The sequence below is a fragment of the Oryx dammah genome, unplaced genomic scaffold, assembly GCF_014754425.2.
Source record: "Oryx dammah isolate SB20612 unplaced genomic scaffold, SCBI_Odam_1.1 HiC_scaffold_4, whole genome shotgun sequence".
NCBI lineage: Eukaryota > Metazoa > Chordata > Mammalia > Artiodactyla > Bovidae > Oryx > Oryx dammah.
Genome location: NW_024070188.1, coordinates 54,376,715 through 54,393,611, shown reverse-complemented (window position 1 = coordinate 54,393,611; position 16,897 = coordinate 54,376,715). Strand labels below are relative to the sequence as shown.

At 38.2% G+C, this 16,897-nt stretch overlaps 1 protein-coding gene across 2 annotated transcripts in view; it reads right to left on the bottom strand.

The window, feature by feature from the left end:
* Positions 1–11,092, bottom strand: part of LAMA2 (laminin subunit alpha 2) — a 676,446-nt gene extending 665,354 nt beyond the window's left edge. For both annotated transcript variants that reach the window (XM_040238873.1, XM_040238874.1), the window contains exon 1: positions 10,866–11,092. In XM_040238873.1, the coding sequence (XP_040094807.1) occupies positions 10,866–10,986 (121 nt within the window). In that variant the 5' untranslated portion in view covers positions 10,987–11,092. The remainder of the gene's footprint in view (positions 1–10,865) is intronic.
* Positions 11,093–16,897: the final 5,805 nt, after the last annotated feature.

Sequence of the window (16,897 nt, the reverse complement as noted above, 5' to 3'; positions counted from 1 at the left end):
TTTTGCTTTTAACACTGAAAATCTACTGATTAAACAATCAGATAATATATTAAATATATTAAGTACTGTGAGAGCATTAAACTGTAAAGGGTACATAGATACACATACAAATCCTCTCAAAATCTAGGATGTTTGCATAATTTTCTGTCTTAACTGGAGAGGTTCGACTTCAAACAGAACTCTTTAAATCTTTTTATGAAGATGCCAGGGTTCTGCACTTTTCAGAAGGAGTTTTGAGATTAACTCTGCTCTTATTCTTATGTATATCGTTTGATTCTTGCTCTTTCCATTCACAGACATATACAGTAACTATTTTTAAAAGAATCTGTTATAAAGACAATTGCTTCTAGCCTACTGAAGTAATTTCTGTAAAGTGACTTACAGAAATAATCACTTAATTCTTTGTTATAGTCTGCTGCTGCTGCTGCTAAGTCGCTTCAGTCATGTCCAACTCTGTGCGACCCCATAGACAGCAGCCCACCAGGCTCCCCCATCCCTGGGACTCTCTAGGCAAGAATACTGGAGTGGGTTGCCATTTCCTTTTCCAATGCATGAAAGTGAAAAGTGAAAGTGAAGTCGCTCAGTCGTGTCCGACTCTTAGCGACCCCATGGACTGCAGCCTACCAGGCTCCTCTGTCCATGGGATTTTCCAGGCAAAATTACTGGAGTGGGGTGCCATTGCCTTCTCCTGTTATAGTCTAGCACCCAATAATCCAAATCCTAAAAATTTAAAGACTAAAATTTGATGGATACTTTGAAATTTATGTATTTCTGCATGGTTTTAAGTAGTGTGTGTGTTTAAATGAAAATGAGTTTTGAAGACTATATGTTCTATTCTTCTTGTTCTTCCATAAGACCTAGTAGGTCTTCAGTTTAAAACTAGACTACTAACTTAATTCAGAAATGATATTATGATTTTTAAGGTATTTTATAAAAGATCAGAAAGGATCTAAAGCTCCAAAAGAGATGACAACTTAGAGTCCACAAAACCAAAAAAAGGAACATATTCTAATATCTAAAACTAACAATGGAACATGTGTTTGTCCTTGACAAATTTCTCCTTCTCTAAAATGAGGATAATTATATTAACCTGTTGGAAACTTTTGCTGTGTAAATGAATGTGTTAACACTCACAAAGCACTAGATACTATTAAACCAATCTAAAGCATCTGGCCCTCAGACCTAGTTGAACAAAGAGCCTTGGGAAACCACACAGCCCAGTAGTCAATTGACAGGACCGTAAGAGGAGAGATGTCATTAACTTCCTACAAGGTGCCTCTCCCAAGAGCCAGACACGAAACATCTGTTCAGGTGTTCATCATTCAGAATTTACACAGATTAACTTGCTATTTGTACTAGATTAGGCCTGCTCCAGAAAGCCAGCATGATGAGTAATAAACCACTAATAGACTAGCCTCTACAATCTTCTAAATGTCATGTGCCAAATAGGATAAAGCTCCCATATTAAAATTCACATTCAAGATGACTGGAAAAATACTATATTTTTATTCATATTAAATATCTTTAGCAGGCAATCCCCTAGCTTTAACTCTCAATGTAATTTTAGATTATGTCTCAAAACTATCTTTAGATGATAATTATCTGTGATTTTAATAAGAAATACATAGGTGAAGTTTATCCTTTCATACTTTCTAAAAAGTTAAATTTGAAACATGTATACTATCATGTAAGAAACGAATCGCCAGTCTATGTCTGATGCAGTATACAGGATGCTTGGGGCTGGTGCACGGGGATGACCCAGAGAGATGTTATGGGGAGGGAGGTGGGAGGGGGGTTCATGTTTGGGAACGCATGTACACCCATGGTGGATTCATGTCAATGTATGGCAAAACCAATACAGCATTGTAAAGTAAAATAAAGTAAAAATTGAAAAAAAAAAAAGTTAAATTTGTTAGAATCATCTCTTTGAAAACCATACTGTATTCAGAATCAGGATATTAAAGGAAAAAGGAAAGGAGGGAGGAAGGGAATGAGGGAAGGAAAGAAGCAGAGGTAGGGATAAAGGGAAGGGAGGGAGGAGGGAAGAACGAAGACAGAGATGGTTTGTTTTAAATGATAAAACTAGGTCAGGCCAAAATTGAATTACTTTATTCCAAAGATTACTGCAAGACTTACAGAGATCCTTAAAGAAGTTATAAAAATCGAAGCAGAGCATCTAGTGCTTCTAACTGTAAAAAAGTTGATAATATTTCAAAGTTCCTTTCATAAAAGAAGTCATCAGATCAATACATCACTGTGTCATTTTTAATAACAGTACCTAAACCTTAGCTCTGATACCGAAATGAATGATAAAAAAAGAGAACTCCAAGGTAGATACATATCCATGTGGGATTATAGATAATTTTTGTTTTAACAAGTACATTAGCTAAAAATGTTCCAAGAAACCTAAGGCATATTTCTAGGAACACTGGGACAAAATAAAAGGATATGTAGAAGTTCCTTGAACTTGAGTAGTTTTGAGCTATTCGTATTCTTTAATAGTAGAATGGAAGTGAGATGCCAAAAGGAAACAAAAAACAAAAAACACGTTTTACAAAGATGCCTCTGAGCCTCCTGATGGTAAGATTGTTGAAGTGTAATACTCTGGAATGGATTCTCTTAAACATGCCCTACGAATGAAAGGTTAGGGGCAGGAGATGAATTTAAAATAATCCTACGTTTATCCTATGTGTCTAGCCCAATGGATTAGAGCTTGCTTGAGATGAAAAAAAGTTTATTCAATTCATTCATTTTATTCTGCTCAAAACTCTTCAGTATCACCCACCTGAGTTAGATTAAAAAGCAAAATCTTTACAGTGATCAAGCCCCCATTACTTCTCTAGCCCTACAAATTGTGCTTTAGACCTTTGTAAGCCTGTTCCCTGTGCTCAGAGTACTCTTCCAGCTGATATCTGTATTAATCATTTCCACAACCCCAGCAAGTGTTCACTCAAGGATGACCTTCTCAGTGAGGTCAACCTTTATCCCTTTATCACTATTTAAAAATAGAAACCATCCATCATTCTTAGAACTCCTGACTCCTCTTTGTTGTATTTGTCCAGAAATCCATCACTGGCTACATTCTACACAATATATGTATTCATGATATTATTTATTCATTATATATTCATCATATTTGTCTCAACTAGAATATAAACTCCATAAGAGCAGGGATATGTTGAGTTTGTTGTTGTTGTTGTTGGGGGGGCGGTGGGGAGCTCTCTTTTGCTCACTGAATACAATCATTTTTTAACCACATTCCAATACATATAGGCCCAACCCACCAATTTCTTGCACAAATTCTGGCCTTGGAATTCAGTTTTACCCATGGGTTCAGCCCAGAATCCATCTTCTTTCTGGCTGCCTGGTATACACTGAGCCTGGCATGAGTCTTGAAGAATCATGTGCCTATCTAACGCTGTCCTTCTCTAACCCCATCTTCTTTTCCCATTCACCTCAGTTGGCTTCTGCCTTAGTTTCTGCATAGCTACCCGTTTCAAAGTTGTGACTAAGACTCCTAAACTCCAGTCTTCCAGATTAGAAACTAGACAATTTGGCCACTGACAACGTTTTCCTCATCTTTTCCACAGGGTCTCCAGGTGCTAAATAAGGACATAAAGCAAATTGGACAGATGACCTGGAGTCACCTATTTTATTTAAGTACTCTCTTGGAAACTCTTCCAGACATGTTCTACCCACAGGATAAAACTCTACTGGACAGCTAATGCTGGCTGGACTCAGGTGTGCATTTGATAAACCCTTTCGACTCTATAAGGACAGAAAACCGCCCCACTAATCTTGTTATGCACAGGCTAAACTGAAATTGGTATTCCCTGTTCTGGACCCACTAGGCCTTGTCCTCCTCTTCCATTGTGGCCTACCATTGTAGTTCCAAAATCCTAAAGTAGATTATGAAAGGAGATGTCAGACCCCATATAAAGCTTAAATGAATTTCTTTTTATAGGTCACTGCTAAATCTATTTGGACTAGAAGAAAGAACAATGATTCATTCTCAGAGGTCCACATTGAAAAGTCTAGCCCATTAGTCATTTCCATGAATAATCAGTATTTATTAAATATATGAATAGAAAAAGAGTGGCAATGATCTACTTTAGATAAATGGGGCTGGAGAAAATACTGGGAAATCTACCAAAAAAGGAAACTTTTTAAAGTAGCAGCTATTATAGTATAACTGAAAGGTGTAAAAGATCCAAATTCTACTATTCAGAAATCCTTCTTATTTAACCAAAGCCCACACATGGTGGGGAAAAAAAATCCATGTTTTTCTTAAAGTAATCATATCTGGGTAGAACTCTTTAGGTATCTTTTTGAGTTGTTAAATAATTACATCTAAAAAAGGTGAAAAGTGTAGTCATTACAGTGAGGTGACATCTCATCTTTCAGGAGCTAGAGTAACTGAAGTGAATTCAGAAACAGTTGGACAAAATAAACAAACAATCTAATTAAATTTAAAAGCTTTTGCACAGCAAAGGGAAACCATAAATAAGACAACCCTCAGAATGGGAGAAAATATTTGCAAACAAAGCATCTGACAAAGGATTAATCTCCAAATATACAAACAGCTAAATATCCAAAAAAAAACACAATCCAAAAACGAGTGGAAGACCTAAATAGACATTTCTCCAAAGATGACATATAGATGGCCAACAAATCCATGAAAAAATGTTCAACATCACTAATTGTTAGAGAAATGCAAATCAAAACTACAATGAGGTGTCACCTCATATCAGCCAGATTGGTCATCATCAAAACATCTACAAACTATAGATGCTGAACAGGACGTGGAAAAGGGAAACCCTCCTGCACTGTTAGTGGGAATGTCAGTCAGTTCAGTTGCTCAGTCATGTCCGACTCTTTGTGACCCCAAGAATTGCAGCATGCGAGGCCTCCCCATCCATCACCAACTCTCAGAGTTTACCCAAATTCATATGCATCGAGTCGGTGATGCCATCCAGCCATCTCATCCTCTGTCGTCCCCTTCTCCTCCTGCCCTCAACCCCTCCCAGCATTAGGGTCTTTTCCAATGAGTCAACTCTTCACTAAGGTGGCCAAAGTACTGGAGTTTCGGCTTTAGCATCAATCCTTCCAATGAACACCCAGGACTGATCTCCTTTAGGATGAACTGATTGGATCTCCTTGCAGTCCAAGGGACTCTCAGGAGTCTTCTCCAACACCACAGTTCAAAAGCATCAATTCTTTGGTGCTCAGCTTTCTTCACAGTCCAACTCTCACATCCATACATGACCACTGGAAAAACCATAGCCTTGACTAGACGGACCTTAGTTGGCAAAGTAATGTCTCTGCTTTTCAATATGCTATCTAGGTTGGTCATAACTTTCCTTCCGAGGAGTAAGCATCTTTTAATTTCATGGCTGCAATCACCATCTGCAGTGATTTTGAAGCCCCCCCAAAAATAAAGTCTAACACTGTTTCCACTGTTTCCTCATCTATTTGATACAAATACTATTAAGAACAGTATGGAGTGTCCTTAAATCACTAAAAATAAAACTACCATATGAGCCAGCAATCCCCACTACTGGGTATATACTCTGAGAAAACCATAATTCAAAAAGACACACGTACCCCAATGTTCACTGCAGCACTATTTACAAAAGCCAGGACATAAAAGCAACGTAAATGTCCATCAACAGATGAACAGATAAGGAAGATGTGAAACATATATACAATGAAATACATTATTTAGCCATGAAAAGGAAGGAAACTGGGTCAGCTATAGTGATGTGGATGGACCTGCTGCTAAGTCGCTTCAGTCGTGTCCAACTCTGTGCGACCCCATAGACGGCAGCCCACCAGGCTTCCCCATCCCTGGGATTCTCTAGGCAAGAATACTGGAGTGGGTTGCCATTTCCTTCTCCAACGCATGAAAGTAAAAAGTCAAAGTGAACTTGCTTAGTCATGTCCGACTCTTAGCGACCCCATGGACTGCAGCTTACCAGGCTCCTCCGTCCATGGGATTTTCCAGGCAAGAGTACTAGAGTGGGGTGCCACTGCCTTCTCCTAGAGTCTGTCAAAGTGAGTTAAATAAGTCAAAAAGAGAAAAAACAAACATTGTATATTAACTCATATGCATGAAATATAGAAAAATGGTATAGATGAGCCTGTTTGCAAGCCAGGAATAGAGACACAGACATAGAGAACAAATATGTGGACACAGGTGGGAAGGGGAAGGTGAGACGAACAAGGAGAGTATGATTGAGATATATACACTACCATGTGTAAAACAGATAGCTAGTAGGAAGCTGCTATATAGCACAGGGAGCTTAGCTCGGTGCTCTGAGATGACCTAGAGGGGTAGGATGTGGAGGGTGAAAGGGATGTTCAAGGGAGGGAGGGTGTATGTATACATATAGCTCAGTCACTTGACTGTACAGCAAAAATTGACACAACACTGTAAAGCACTAATACTCCAAATAAAAAATTAAAATAAAAAATAAGAGACCCAGCTAATATAAAAAGAGTATGATGTGTATTAATAAATATTAACTAGAATTATAACCAAAACTAATTCAAACTTTTGCAAGAAAGGTCCTATATCTTTCTTATGTGCGTATTACAGTGTACCTAGAATAAGATCCTATTTGTTTACACAATACAATTTTAAATATAAAAATTTAAAAAGAGACAAAGTTGGCAAAGCATGTGCAAGCTGTTCATAATCCCAAGAAAGTCTTGATACAGACTCAGTTCATTACTTTGTAGGAAATCTTAGAATTAAAAAAAAAATTAGGAATAAGATATATCAGCAATTTGCATACACCAATAAGTGAGATTTTAAGAATACATAAAGTATGTTATTTAAATAAATTCTAACACATCCATAATATTAGTCAATGGTGAATATGTTCATATCCTTACTCATACACTTTATATGTTATAAATCATTTTTACCAAACTAGTAGGCCAATATGTAGTGAACAAGCCAAGAAGTTACAAATGTAACAAAAGGAAATACCATAAAAAAAAATCAATTACAGCTTTACAACCACAATAAATCCCCTAAAAAGTTTTCAGGTAATTTATAAAGTGTTCTCACATTTTATAGCACAGGATGTTTTAGAACTCTGCCATTTATGGTGATGTGGAAATTACATATTAAATTTTTAAGTATTCTCGCCAAACATGAGTGGCAAATCATCTCAAACATGTTTTATTTTAAATCTCAGAAGACATCTAAAAACACATTTATATTCACTGAATATTTTCTTGACACTTTTTAAGAATTCAGAAGTTCAAATACAAGTATGCATTCTCAAAACAATAGAATGTAATACTAGAATCTTGGACTTGGTTAAGGACTGGAGACTTGAGTCTTAACTTCCTTTCTGCAGAGGCATTCCATCCTAAATCACCTCTGACATGTTGCACATTTGATCACTGCATGGACATTTCCAGAAGCTGGGTGTTCCAGCACAACCCAGTTATTTCTGAACAGCTCAGAACAGGGAAGGGAGAGGAGGGAGGAGAGGTTTCCTCCCATTTTATTTAACTTAAACCTTCCTCTTTGTCACACTTTTATATGCATTCAAATTCAGGCTTTCGAAAGAATATTTTAGGCTCTCTTCCAATAACAACGCTTCCAAAAATTCAAAGATATCTCTTAAGATTTCTTAAGTCTTTCTTTCTCCAAATTAACAGTCTTGGAATAATCCTTCTTTAAAAATCTTTTTAGACTTCTAACCTTTCTGCTCTTCCTCCTCTTGACTTGCATCCATTTGTCAATGCTGCACTCAAATGTGTACTAAACCAACCAACCAACCCGCTTCTAAGTTTTTTATGAGTTAACTATTCTGTCACCATATTGCACTGTATGTTCATATTGAATGGGCTGCAGTTCAGACTGCCTTTCTCATCCTGTCTTTGTACTCATTCCCGTACATATAAAGTACACAACAAATGTCTAGAAGAGGGCAACATGAAATTATTTAACATATGGATACAAATAACAAGACCAAGTTCACGTAGGTTCTGTTCATGGATCAGCCTATAGAGACCTTTATAGATTCCTGAATCTGATAGTCACCAGCTTAGCCATCTGAATCAGTTTTGGAATACCGGCAGTTGTCATAAACTTGGATGTTATATTTTCCATCAAGCCATTACCAAGACAAATGAACATAAGGAAACCTCTGTCACAGCCCTAAAGACTTCTTCCTGGATCGATCTTGATCTACTATGCAATAGTCTTTGGAAATTATTTTCACTCTGTTGCAATTTACCTACTATTACATTTCCATTTCCACACATTATTTACACAAATATCAGGATAAGATCTTATCTACTGCCTTGCTGATATACAGACCCACTTTGTATCATTTTCCTATTCTGTCCATCTTAAATTTAGTTAAGGAATTTCCTTAGACTATCTTTCCTGCTGAGTCAATACTATTGATACCACAATTCACTGTGTTCTATAAACTACACAAGATTTCAAAGAAAAAAAAACAAACAAAAAAATCTGATTAAGTTTCTAACTTAGTTACAATATCTAAAAATGTTTCTTCATGTCAACTTTCTTAGTAAACTGGTACCATACTATAAGGGAAAACAGAACTCATTCTAATTAATTCTTGGCCAGGAAGGTCAGTGCTAGTATAATTGAAAAGAGAAAATTGATGATAGCCAAGAAAACACCTCTTCAATCAAACTCATATCCAATAATCTTCACTGAGACCTTGCTTTAACAGAGCAGTATTGAAAAGAAAACAGGGCCTCAAAAAATTAAATGGAAAAAAAAAAAACTTTTGTACTATAAAATGGGAACTTGAGCATAAAACAATATAGAAGTGCTCTTAGTTGTTAAGAATTAAGTTATTATCAGTTGCATGAACTTAAGTCACAGCTATACTCCAAGCCTCAAGTTTTAAATTTGTCCAACAATAAATAATGACTGAAGGTAAAATAATCTCACATATATAAGGTGTTTTAAAAATATAAAGCACTATACAAATTTAAGGCATTATGAAATATATTTTATGTAGACTTTAATATTAACAAGCTTTAACCATTTATCCATGAGCAGGTCTCTAAATATATTGCAAATAATCCATAAAATGATGCTAGAATGCAAAATATAGCAGTGTATAGTGGACTCTATGTTATAGTTATTTTGCACAGAATTCCTTATTGTGCATAATGTTCAAATGATGTCTCAACAGAATGGCAGTATAATTTCTCTATTCTGAATTCATTTCATCTTGTGCCTGGACCATAGAAATCAGAGTTAATTTTACCTCAAATAAAACTGGGGAGATGGAGGAGACAAGAGAGAGAATAAGAGAAAAAAAGGGGGGGCATGCCATGGAAAACTGTCAGGAACCCACTTGATCCCTACTCTGCATGCTCTGAGCTTCAAGTGAACAGAGGGTTGGTGATCTTGGTATCTTTACTCCCAGCTGCCTAAGAGTATTAAAGTATTATGTTTTGTTAAAACATCACATAACTGAGTAAAGTTAATATTTAAAAGTAGTATTTTTTAAATCAGCTGCCAAAGATATTCTCAAAATCATTCTCATAAAGTCTATTAATTAAGCCACATTGATCCCATTTGACTTCTCAGAAAAGCAAAAGCCAAAATAGAAGAAAAAAAAATGTTATATAGTGAATGTAAGGTCATTTTTATTCTAAGAATTTTAATCAGGGGGTTATTATTATAGCTAGGAGCTTAGAGTACATTTTTTTTTCTCCCTTTAAAATAAAGTAGCAATGCTAGAAATGCTAGATTGCAAGCAGAAAAACTATCAGAACTGTTGACATAGCTTATTCCAGTTAACTAAAAGAGGGATAAGTATTCTTTAAAATTCTGGCAGATTCGGTCTCATCAAAACTTTCAAAAGCTACTAATCTCCAGATTTTGTACTCTTAGGGTAACATTTTGATGTGTGAAACCAAACCTTAAATATTTCTTAAACTTTTTTTTTACTTTGATACATGTTTTCCAACTTACAGAAAAGTCTGCTCAAATGTTGTATTATAAATTATTGTGTTAAATGCTGCACGTGCACTTCTTTTAAAATTCATGACCATAAACTAACCCTGCAAAGTCTCCCCAGAGTTTCAGAAATCATATGCATATAAACATTAAGGCGCTCTGAGGAGAGGAATTTGTGTTACATTAAGTATAACTGTTTTCCAAAGTCAGGCAAAGAGTGTTATCTGGGCACTGTGGTCTTAATTAAAACACAAATGACATAGAGGTTTCATCCGTGTTTAAGCAAGGGGAGGCATTTCACTACAATAAAATAGCATACGCAAAATAGGATGTCGGCAAATAAAAAGATGATTCTGGGGCACCACTGTCAAGAAAGAAGAAAATCCACATACTTAACGACTTACCGACTGAACAATAAAAAGCGCCTTTACACGCCCTGTTCAAAGAGTTAGAAACAAAGTCTCTAAAAATAAAGATGTACCAGCTGCCCTCCATAAAGCTCCAAGACGAGCCACAGCTTGGGAAATCTTTCTCTGCGGGGATGGAAACGGATTTGGGGAAACTTCTTAAAGTTTTTCAATTGGTTGAAAGCTTGCCTCTTAGAAAAACTTAGGAAATTAATTTGTAGAATGTTCAGTGATAGCAAGTCGACCCAGAAACGCATGGAAGATGAAAACGTTCCGTTTTCTTTGGGGGGAGGTAGGCAGACGGTGGGCGAACTCAGGGAGCTAAAAGTGAACTTGCCTCAAACTTAGACCCTCTCGGCCCCAAAGCGCGCTCCCCAAAGGCAAAGCAAGAAAGCGGTCCCTCTCCAGCAAGCGTAGGACGAAGGGACCAGAGAAGGTCCGCGGGCCCCAGCAGAGCCTGTGACCTGGAGCCCGTGCCTCGACTGTACCTCTTTGCTGATGCGCGGGTGGCTGCCGCCGATGCTGCTGCTGCTCCGGGCGCTGCGCCTGGCCGCCCCCGAGGCCTCCGCTGAGCAGCAGGACCAGGAGCACCCCGAAGGCTCGGGGCATTGCGGTAGCCCCCTGAGCGGATTCACTTTTCGGGAGCTGGAGTCGCTGCCGCCCGGTCTCCTGGCCCCGGCTAGTAAGCTGAATGTGCAGCAGCTGCGGGCTAAAGGAAGGAGCCAGCCCCCACCCACCCCGGCTCGGTCGCAGCCGGAGGTAGGGGGAGAAAGAAGACACTCCCCCACCCGCCCTTTTCCCTGGCCCTCGCCCCACAGACGTCCCGGCCCAGGCCCTTAAAGGGTCCTCGGTGAAAGAGGCCTTTTCCTATAGCCTAGGTCCTTCACTGCGAGAAAAGACTGGCTTCATCTGTTAGCTGAACTTCAAGTTAAAGGAAGTCATTGATAAGAGACCTCTCTGTGATCTGTAAAATCCCTCCACGTGGAAAGCATTAAATTTTGTGGGAAATCTGCACAGCTAGGATCTTAAGCGAAGCTAAGAAGCTGGACCTCCTGAGAAAGGCCTGGCAAAGCTGTGCGAGAGCACTGCGTATCAAGGTGATGCACGCTGGGGACAAGACCGTCCCAAAGGTCCAGATGAGTGCCAGGTTACTAGGAGGCAGAGGGTGAACCGGATGAGGCAGTCAGGCCAGGAGATTTACCGCTGGCTAGGCAGCAAGTGGAGGGGTGGGGTGGTGGGGGGCGTTGGGGGAGGGGATCGCAAAATAAAACAAGCCCCCTTTATCCACTGCGATGTTTATGACGAATGTAAAGGTAAAAATTAAGGTTTTCCATTCAGTCAGGTAACATGCATTCAAAGAGGATAAAAGGTCTTTTCGTTTCCCTTCAGATTCAAAATGTCTTGCTTTCAGTCCCCATTTCTTCCCGGTAACTCAGCAGAATTTCTGCAAGGTTTTCTGCCACCCCGTGTTCAGATGACAGTTCTTTACTAGTTTGTGTGTGTGTGTGTGTTTTATGGTCTGTGGCTCTCATAAGATTTGGAACAGCTCCTTACTGGATTTTTATGAGACATCCAGGGTGTTTTTTGGTGGAGCCAGTGAGGAGGGGGACTACTGGCATCAGTACACAGTGAGGTTAGAGTGCTATGGGGAGTCAGTCCCACACCGTGAATTGCCCCCCAAGGCAGGTCTGTAAGGGCCACTGGACATTCATTTAGATAAAAACCCTCGCATTATATTTGAAGCCTAATTTAAGTCTATTTTGCACACAAGCAAAAGTTTTTGCATCATTTTTTCCCCCGGATGTATCTACTATATAAATTGAGGAAAGAATATATCTGTGTTTTTTAACCTTATCAAGATTTGTTTATTCCAGAAAAATCTCATAACTGAAAACACCTCGGCTGGTAGTATTGACACCAGTACAATATCTACACCCCATCTGTCACACTGACGTTGACTCCAAGTAGGTTCAGGCTTCTGTTTCATTTTGCCTGCTAGTTTTACCCAAGCATTTACACATTGAACTACATGTTGTTTTAGACAGATAACTTTTTCCTCTTTATTTTATACTTGATTTTGTATATATATATATTTTTTAATATTATGAAGTTAAGTGATAATATCTCTGGATTTCCTGTCAATAAAATAAAGGAGATATTGTTCCTAATAGGATTGATTGAGACCCCTTGGCCAAATGTGCTTCCCAGGTGGTGCCAGAGGTAAAGAACCAGTCTGCCAATGCAGGAGACATAAGAGACACGGGTTTGATCCCTGGGTTGGGAAGATCCGCTGAAGGAGGGCATGACGGCCCACTCTAGTATTCCTGCCTGGAGAATCCCATGGAAGAGGAACCTGGATGTCTAGAGTCCATCATGTCGCCCAGAGCTGGACATGACTAAGGCGACTATGCACACACTGGCCAAATGGTGCCGAAGTGAATGGATGTCCTTCAATGTTACCTATGTTTCCAAGTTTTATTAATATTAGTACTAGGAAAATTTAAAATCATTTTTTCTTTATTGTAGAAGCTAAATGGAAAACGGCCTAAGCCTTGAGAATAAGACTGATCTCATCTCTCAACTTGTCAACACAGGGATAAAAGAAATACGAAATGATTTAACCAAAATTAAGATAAAAAAGTATTATCAGAGCTATATATTTTTCAGATAAACCTAATGAGATACAATTTACACAAAATAAATACATCCACTTGGTATGTTTAAAAATGTAAACACCCATTTGATTGAGTGGGTGTTACCATGTACTGAGACAAGTTTGTGATGCTATAACTGCTTAGGAGCAATGCTTAATTCTAAATTTCATTTATTAAGCCTTTTCTTTTATGCTTTATTGTTTTTTTTAATCCCTTTTCAGAAATCTTTACTTACCCCAAATTTGTGAATATTCTTCTGTTTTTCCCTAGAAATTTTATAACCTTGGGTTTATGACTTACTGGTATTTGCTGTAAAGGCCTTAGGTAAGGGCTTTTTCTGTTTTCTTTAATGCAGATATCCATTCATTTTAGTACCATTTGTTGAGAGAATTGTTATCTTCCCATCTGATTACCTTGGCCCTTTTTCCAGAGGTCAGTTGAAAATATGTGGGTCTACTTTTGGACTCTGTTTTCATGTATCCAAATATATATATATATGAACATATGTATATAAATAAATTTGATAGTTTGCCAATATCATAGTCTGTATTACTATAGATTTATAGTAACCTCAAAGTTAAGTAATGTGAATCCTACAATTTTGTTTTACAGACAGAACTCTTTTTTCTATTCTAGGTCCTCTGCATTTCCATACAATTATTGGGTTGGTGCAAATGTAACTGTGGCTTTGGACTCTGAATTTTAAATCACTATCACTAGGCTGAAACACATATTTATTAATCAAAGTAGGAACCATTACAATCAACACATTTTTGCCAACGAGAAATAAGTTTATTTCTGTAGCATAAAAATCCATGCCTTGGGATTCAGTGAACTCATGGAAAGTATTTTCTGCTTCCTGCTGGTTTTGGAAGCATTTTCCCTGCAAAAAGTTGTTGAGATGCTTGAAGAAGTGGCAGTTGGTTGGCGAGAGGTCAGGTGAATATGGTGGATGAGGCAAAACTTTATAGCCCAATTCAATCAACTTCTGAAACACTGGTTGTACAACAGTGTGCAGTTGGTCATTGTGGAGAAGAATTGGGTCCCTTCTGTTGACCAATGCTTGCTGGAGGTGTTGCAGTTTTTGGTGCTTCTCATCAATTTGCTGAGCATACTTCTCAGATATAATGATTTTGCCAGGATTCAGAAAGCCATAGTGGATCAGATCAGCAGCAGACCACCAAACAGTGATCATGACCTTTCTTGGTACAAGTTTGGGAAGTGCTTTGGAGCTCCTTCTCAGTCCAATCAATGAACTGGTCATTGCCAGTAGTTGCATAAAATCCACTTTTCATCATTTGTCAGAGTCCAATCAAGAAATGGTTCATTGTTGTTGTGTAGAATAAGAGAATACTTCAAAATGATGTGGGGTTGTTTTTTTTTCTTTTTTTTTGGTCAGGTCACGAGGCACCCACTTACTGAGCTTTTACACTTTTCCATTCCATCTAGTCAAGGCTATGGTTTCTTCAGGAGTCATGTATGGATGTGAGAGTTGGACTGTGAAGAAGGCTGAGCGCCGAAGAATTGATGCTTTTGAACTGTGGTGTTGGAGAAGACTCTTGAGAGTTCCTTGGACTGCAAAGAGATCCAACCAGTCCATTCTGAAGGAGATCAGCCCTGGGGTTTCTTTGGAAGGAATGATGCTAAAGCTGAAACTCCAGTACTTTGGCCACCTTATGAGAAGAGTTGACTCATTGGAAAAGACTTTGATGTTGGGAGGGATTGGGGGCAGGAGGAGAAGGGGACGACAGAGGATGAAATGGCTGGATGGCATCACTGACTCGATGGACGTGAATCTGAATGAACTCTGGGAGTTGGTGATGGACAGGGAGGCCTGGCGTGCTGTGATTCATGGGGTCACAAAGAGTCAGACACGACTGAGCAACAACTGAACTGAACTGAATTTTCTCCAAATACCTAACCCCCACAGAATGGCGGGTGTTCAGTTCTTCAGCAACTTCTTCTAATATAGCTGTAAGAGGATCAGCTTTGATGATTGCTCTCAATTGGTTATTGCCCCCTTCTGATGGCTGGCCACTACATTAATCATTTTCAGGGCTCTTGTCTCCTTTGCAAAACTTCTTCAACCACCACTGCACTGTACAATTGTTAGCAGTTCCTGGGCCAAATCTTTTGTTGATGTTGCAAGTTGTCTCCACTGCTTTACAACCCATTTTGAGCTCTAATAAGAAAATTATTTGAATTTTCTTTTTGTCTAACATCATTTCCATAGTCTAAAATAAATATAAAATACACAGCAAGTAATAAGTCATTAGCAAAAAATCATTAAGCATGAAATGCACTTTGTGTTTGTGCTGTGCTCAGTCACTCAGTCATGTCTGACTCTTGGTAGCCCTGTTTGCAACCCCGTGGACTGCAGCCCATCAGACTCCTCTGTCCATGGGAATTCTCCAAGCAAGAATACTGGAGTAAGTTGCCATGCCCTCCAACCAGGAATCAAACCCGGGTCTCCCACTTTGCAGATGGATTCTTTACCATCTGAGCCACCAGGAAAGCCTAAACCTTCTGAAGGGGAACTTGCTGACTCAGGAATAGAACTGGGGTCTCACGCATTGCAGGTGGATTCTTCACCAGTTGAGCTACCAGGGAAGCCCATTTAATCTATTTCAATATCAAATGGCAAAGTTCAACAATGCAAAACCACAATTACTTTTGCACCAACCTAATATTAAGATCAGCTTTTCAATTTCTACCCCCCAAAAATAGTGTAGTAGGTAGTTTGATTGCAATTGGATTGAATATATAGATAAGTATGGGAGGAAATGGATATTTTAGCAGTACCATGCCTTCTAATCCACAAAAATATGTTTCCATTTATTCACATCTTCATTGTAAGTATATAATATAGTAAGTATTATAAGGAGTCCTTTGTAGTTTTCAATTTATATGTTTTAACATACTTTGTAAACTTTACCTCTTAATGTTTCATGATATTGGATAGTATTATAAACAGTATTTTAAAATTTAATTTTTATACTAACAGTAATACAAATGATTTTGGTTATATATACATTGGATCTAGCAAAATTATTAAAATGTCTTCAAGTAGCTTATACATAGGATGTGTTAGTATACCTCATGTACAAGATCATGCCATCTACAAATAAAAGCTATTTGACTTCTTCCTTTCAGTTTATATGACTTTCATATTTTTCCCTTGCCATATTCCAGGAAATATGTGACCTCCAATAAAAAAGTTGAATAGAGTAGTGAGAGTAGACATTTTCACCTTATTTGTGATCAGAGGTGAAATCAGTCACTCACTCACCATTATAGTGATGGTTACTGGTTTTTAGGGCTTCCCTGTGGCTCAGCTGGTAAAGAATCCATCTGCAATGTGGGAGACCCAGGTTCGATCCCTGGGTTGGGAAGATCTCCTAGAGAAAGGAAAGGCTACTGACTCCAGTATTCTTGCCTGGAGAATTCCATGGACTGTATAGTCCATGGGGTCGCAAAGAGTTGGACACAACTGAGTGACATTCACTTTCACTTTCTATTGGTTTTCAACAGATGCTTGTTCTAAAGTTGAGGAAGTTCCACTCTTCTGCTGGAAGTTTTTGTGACAAAAGTGTATCAAATTGGGGCAATGCTTTTTCTTTATCTATTTAAATAAATATACATTTTCTCTATTTGGTGAATTACAGTAACTGAGTTTTCAGTGTTAATCAAACTCACAGTACTGGCATTAAATCTCAATTTGCCATGGTAGATTAAATCCATTATCCCTAATTATAGATTGTCCCTATTTTATGTTGCTGATTTTGATTTACTAAATATTTCAATAAGTATTTTTATGTCTATGTTCATGAGGGCTATTAGTTTATTGTAATTTTCTTGTAGAATTT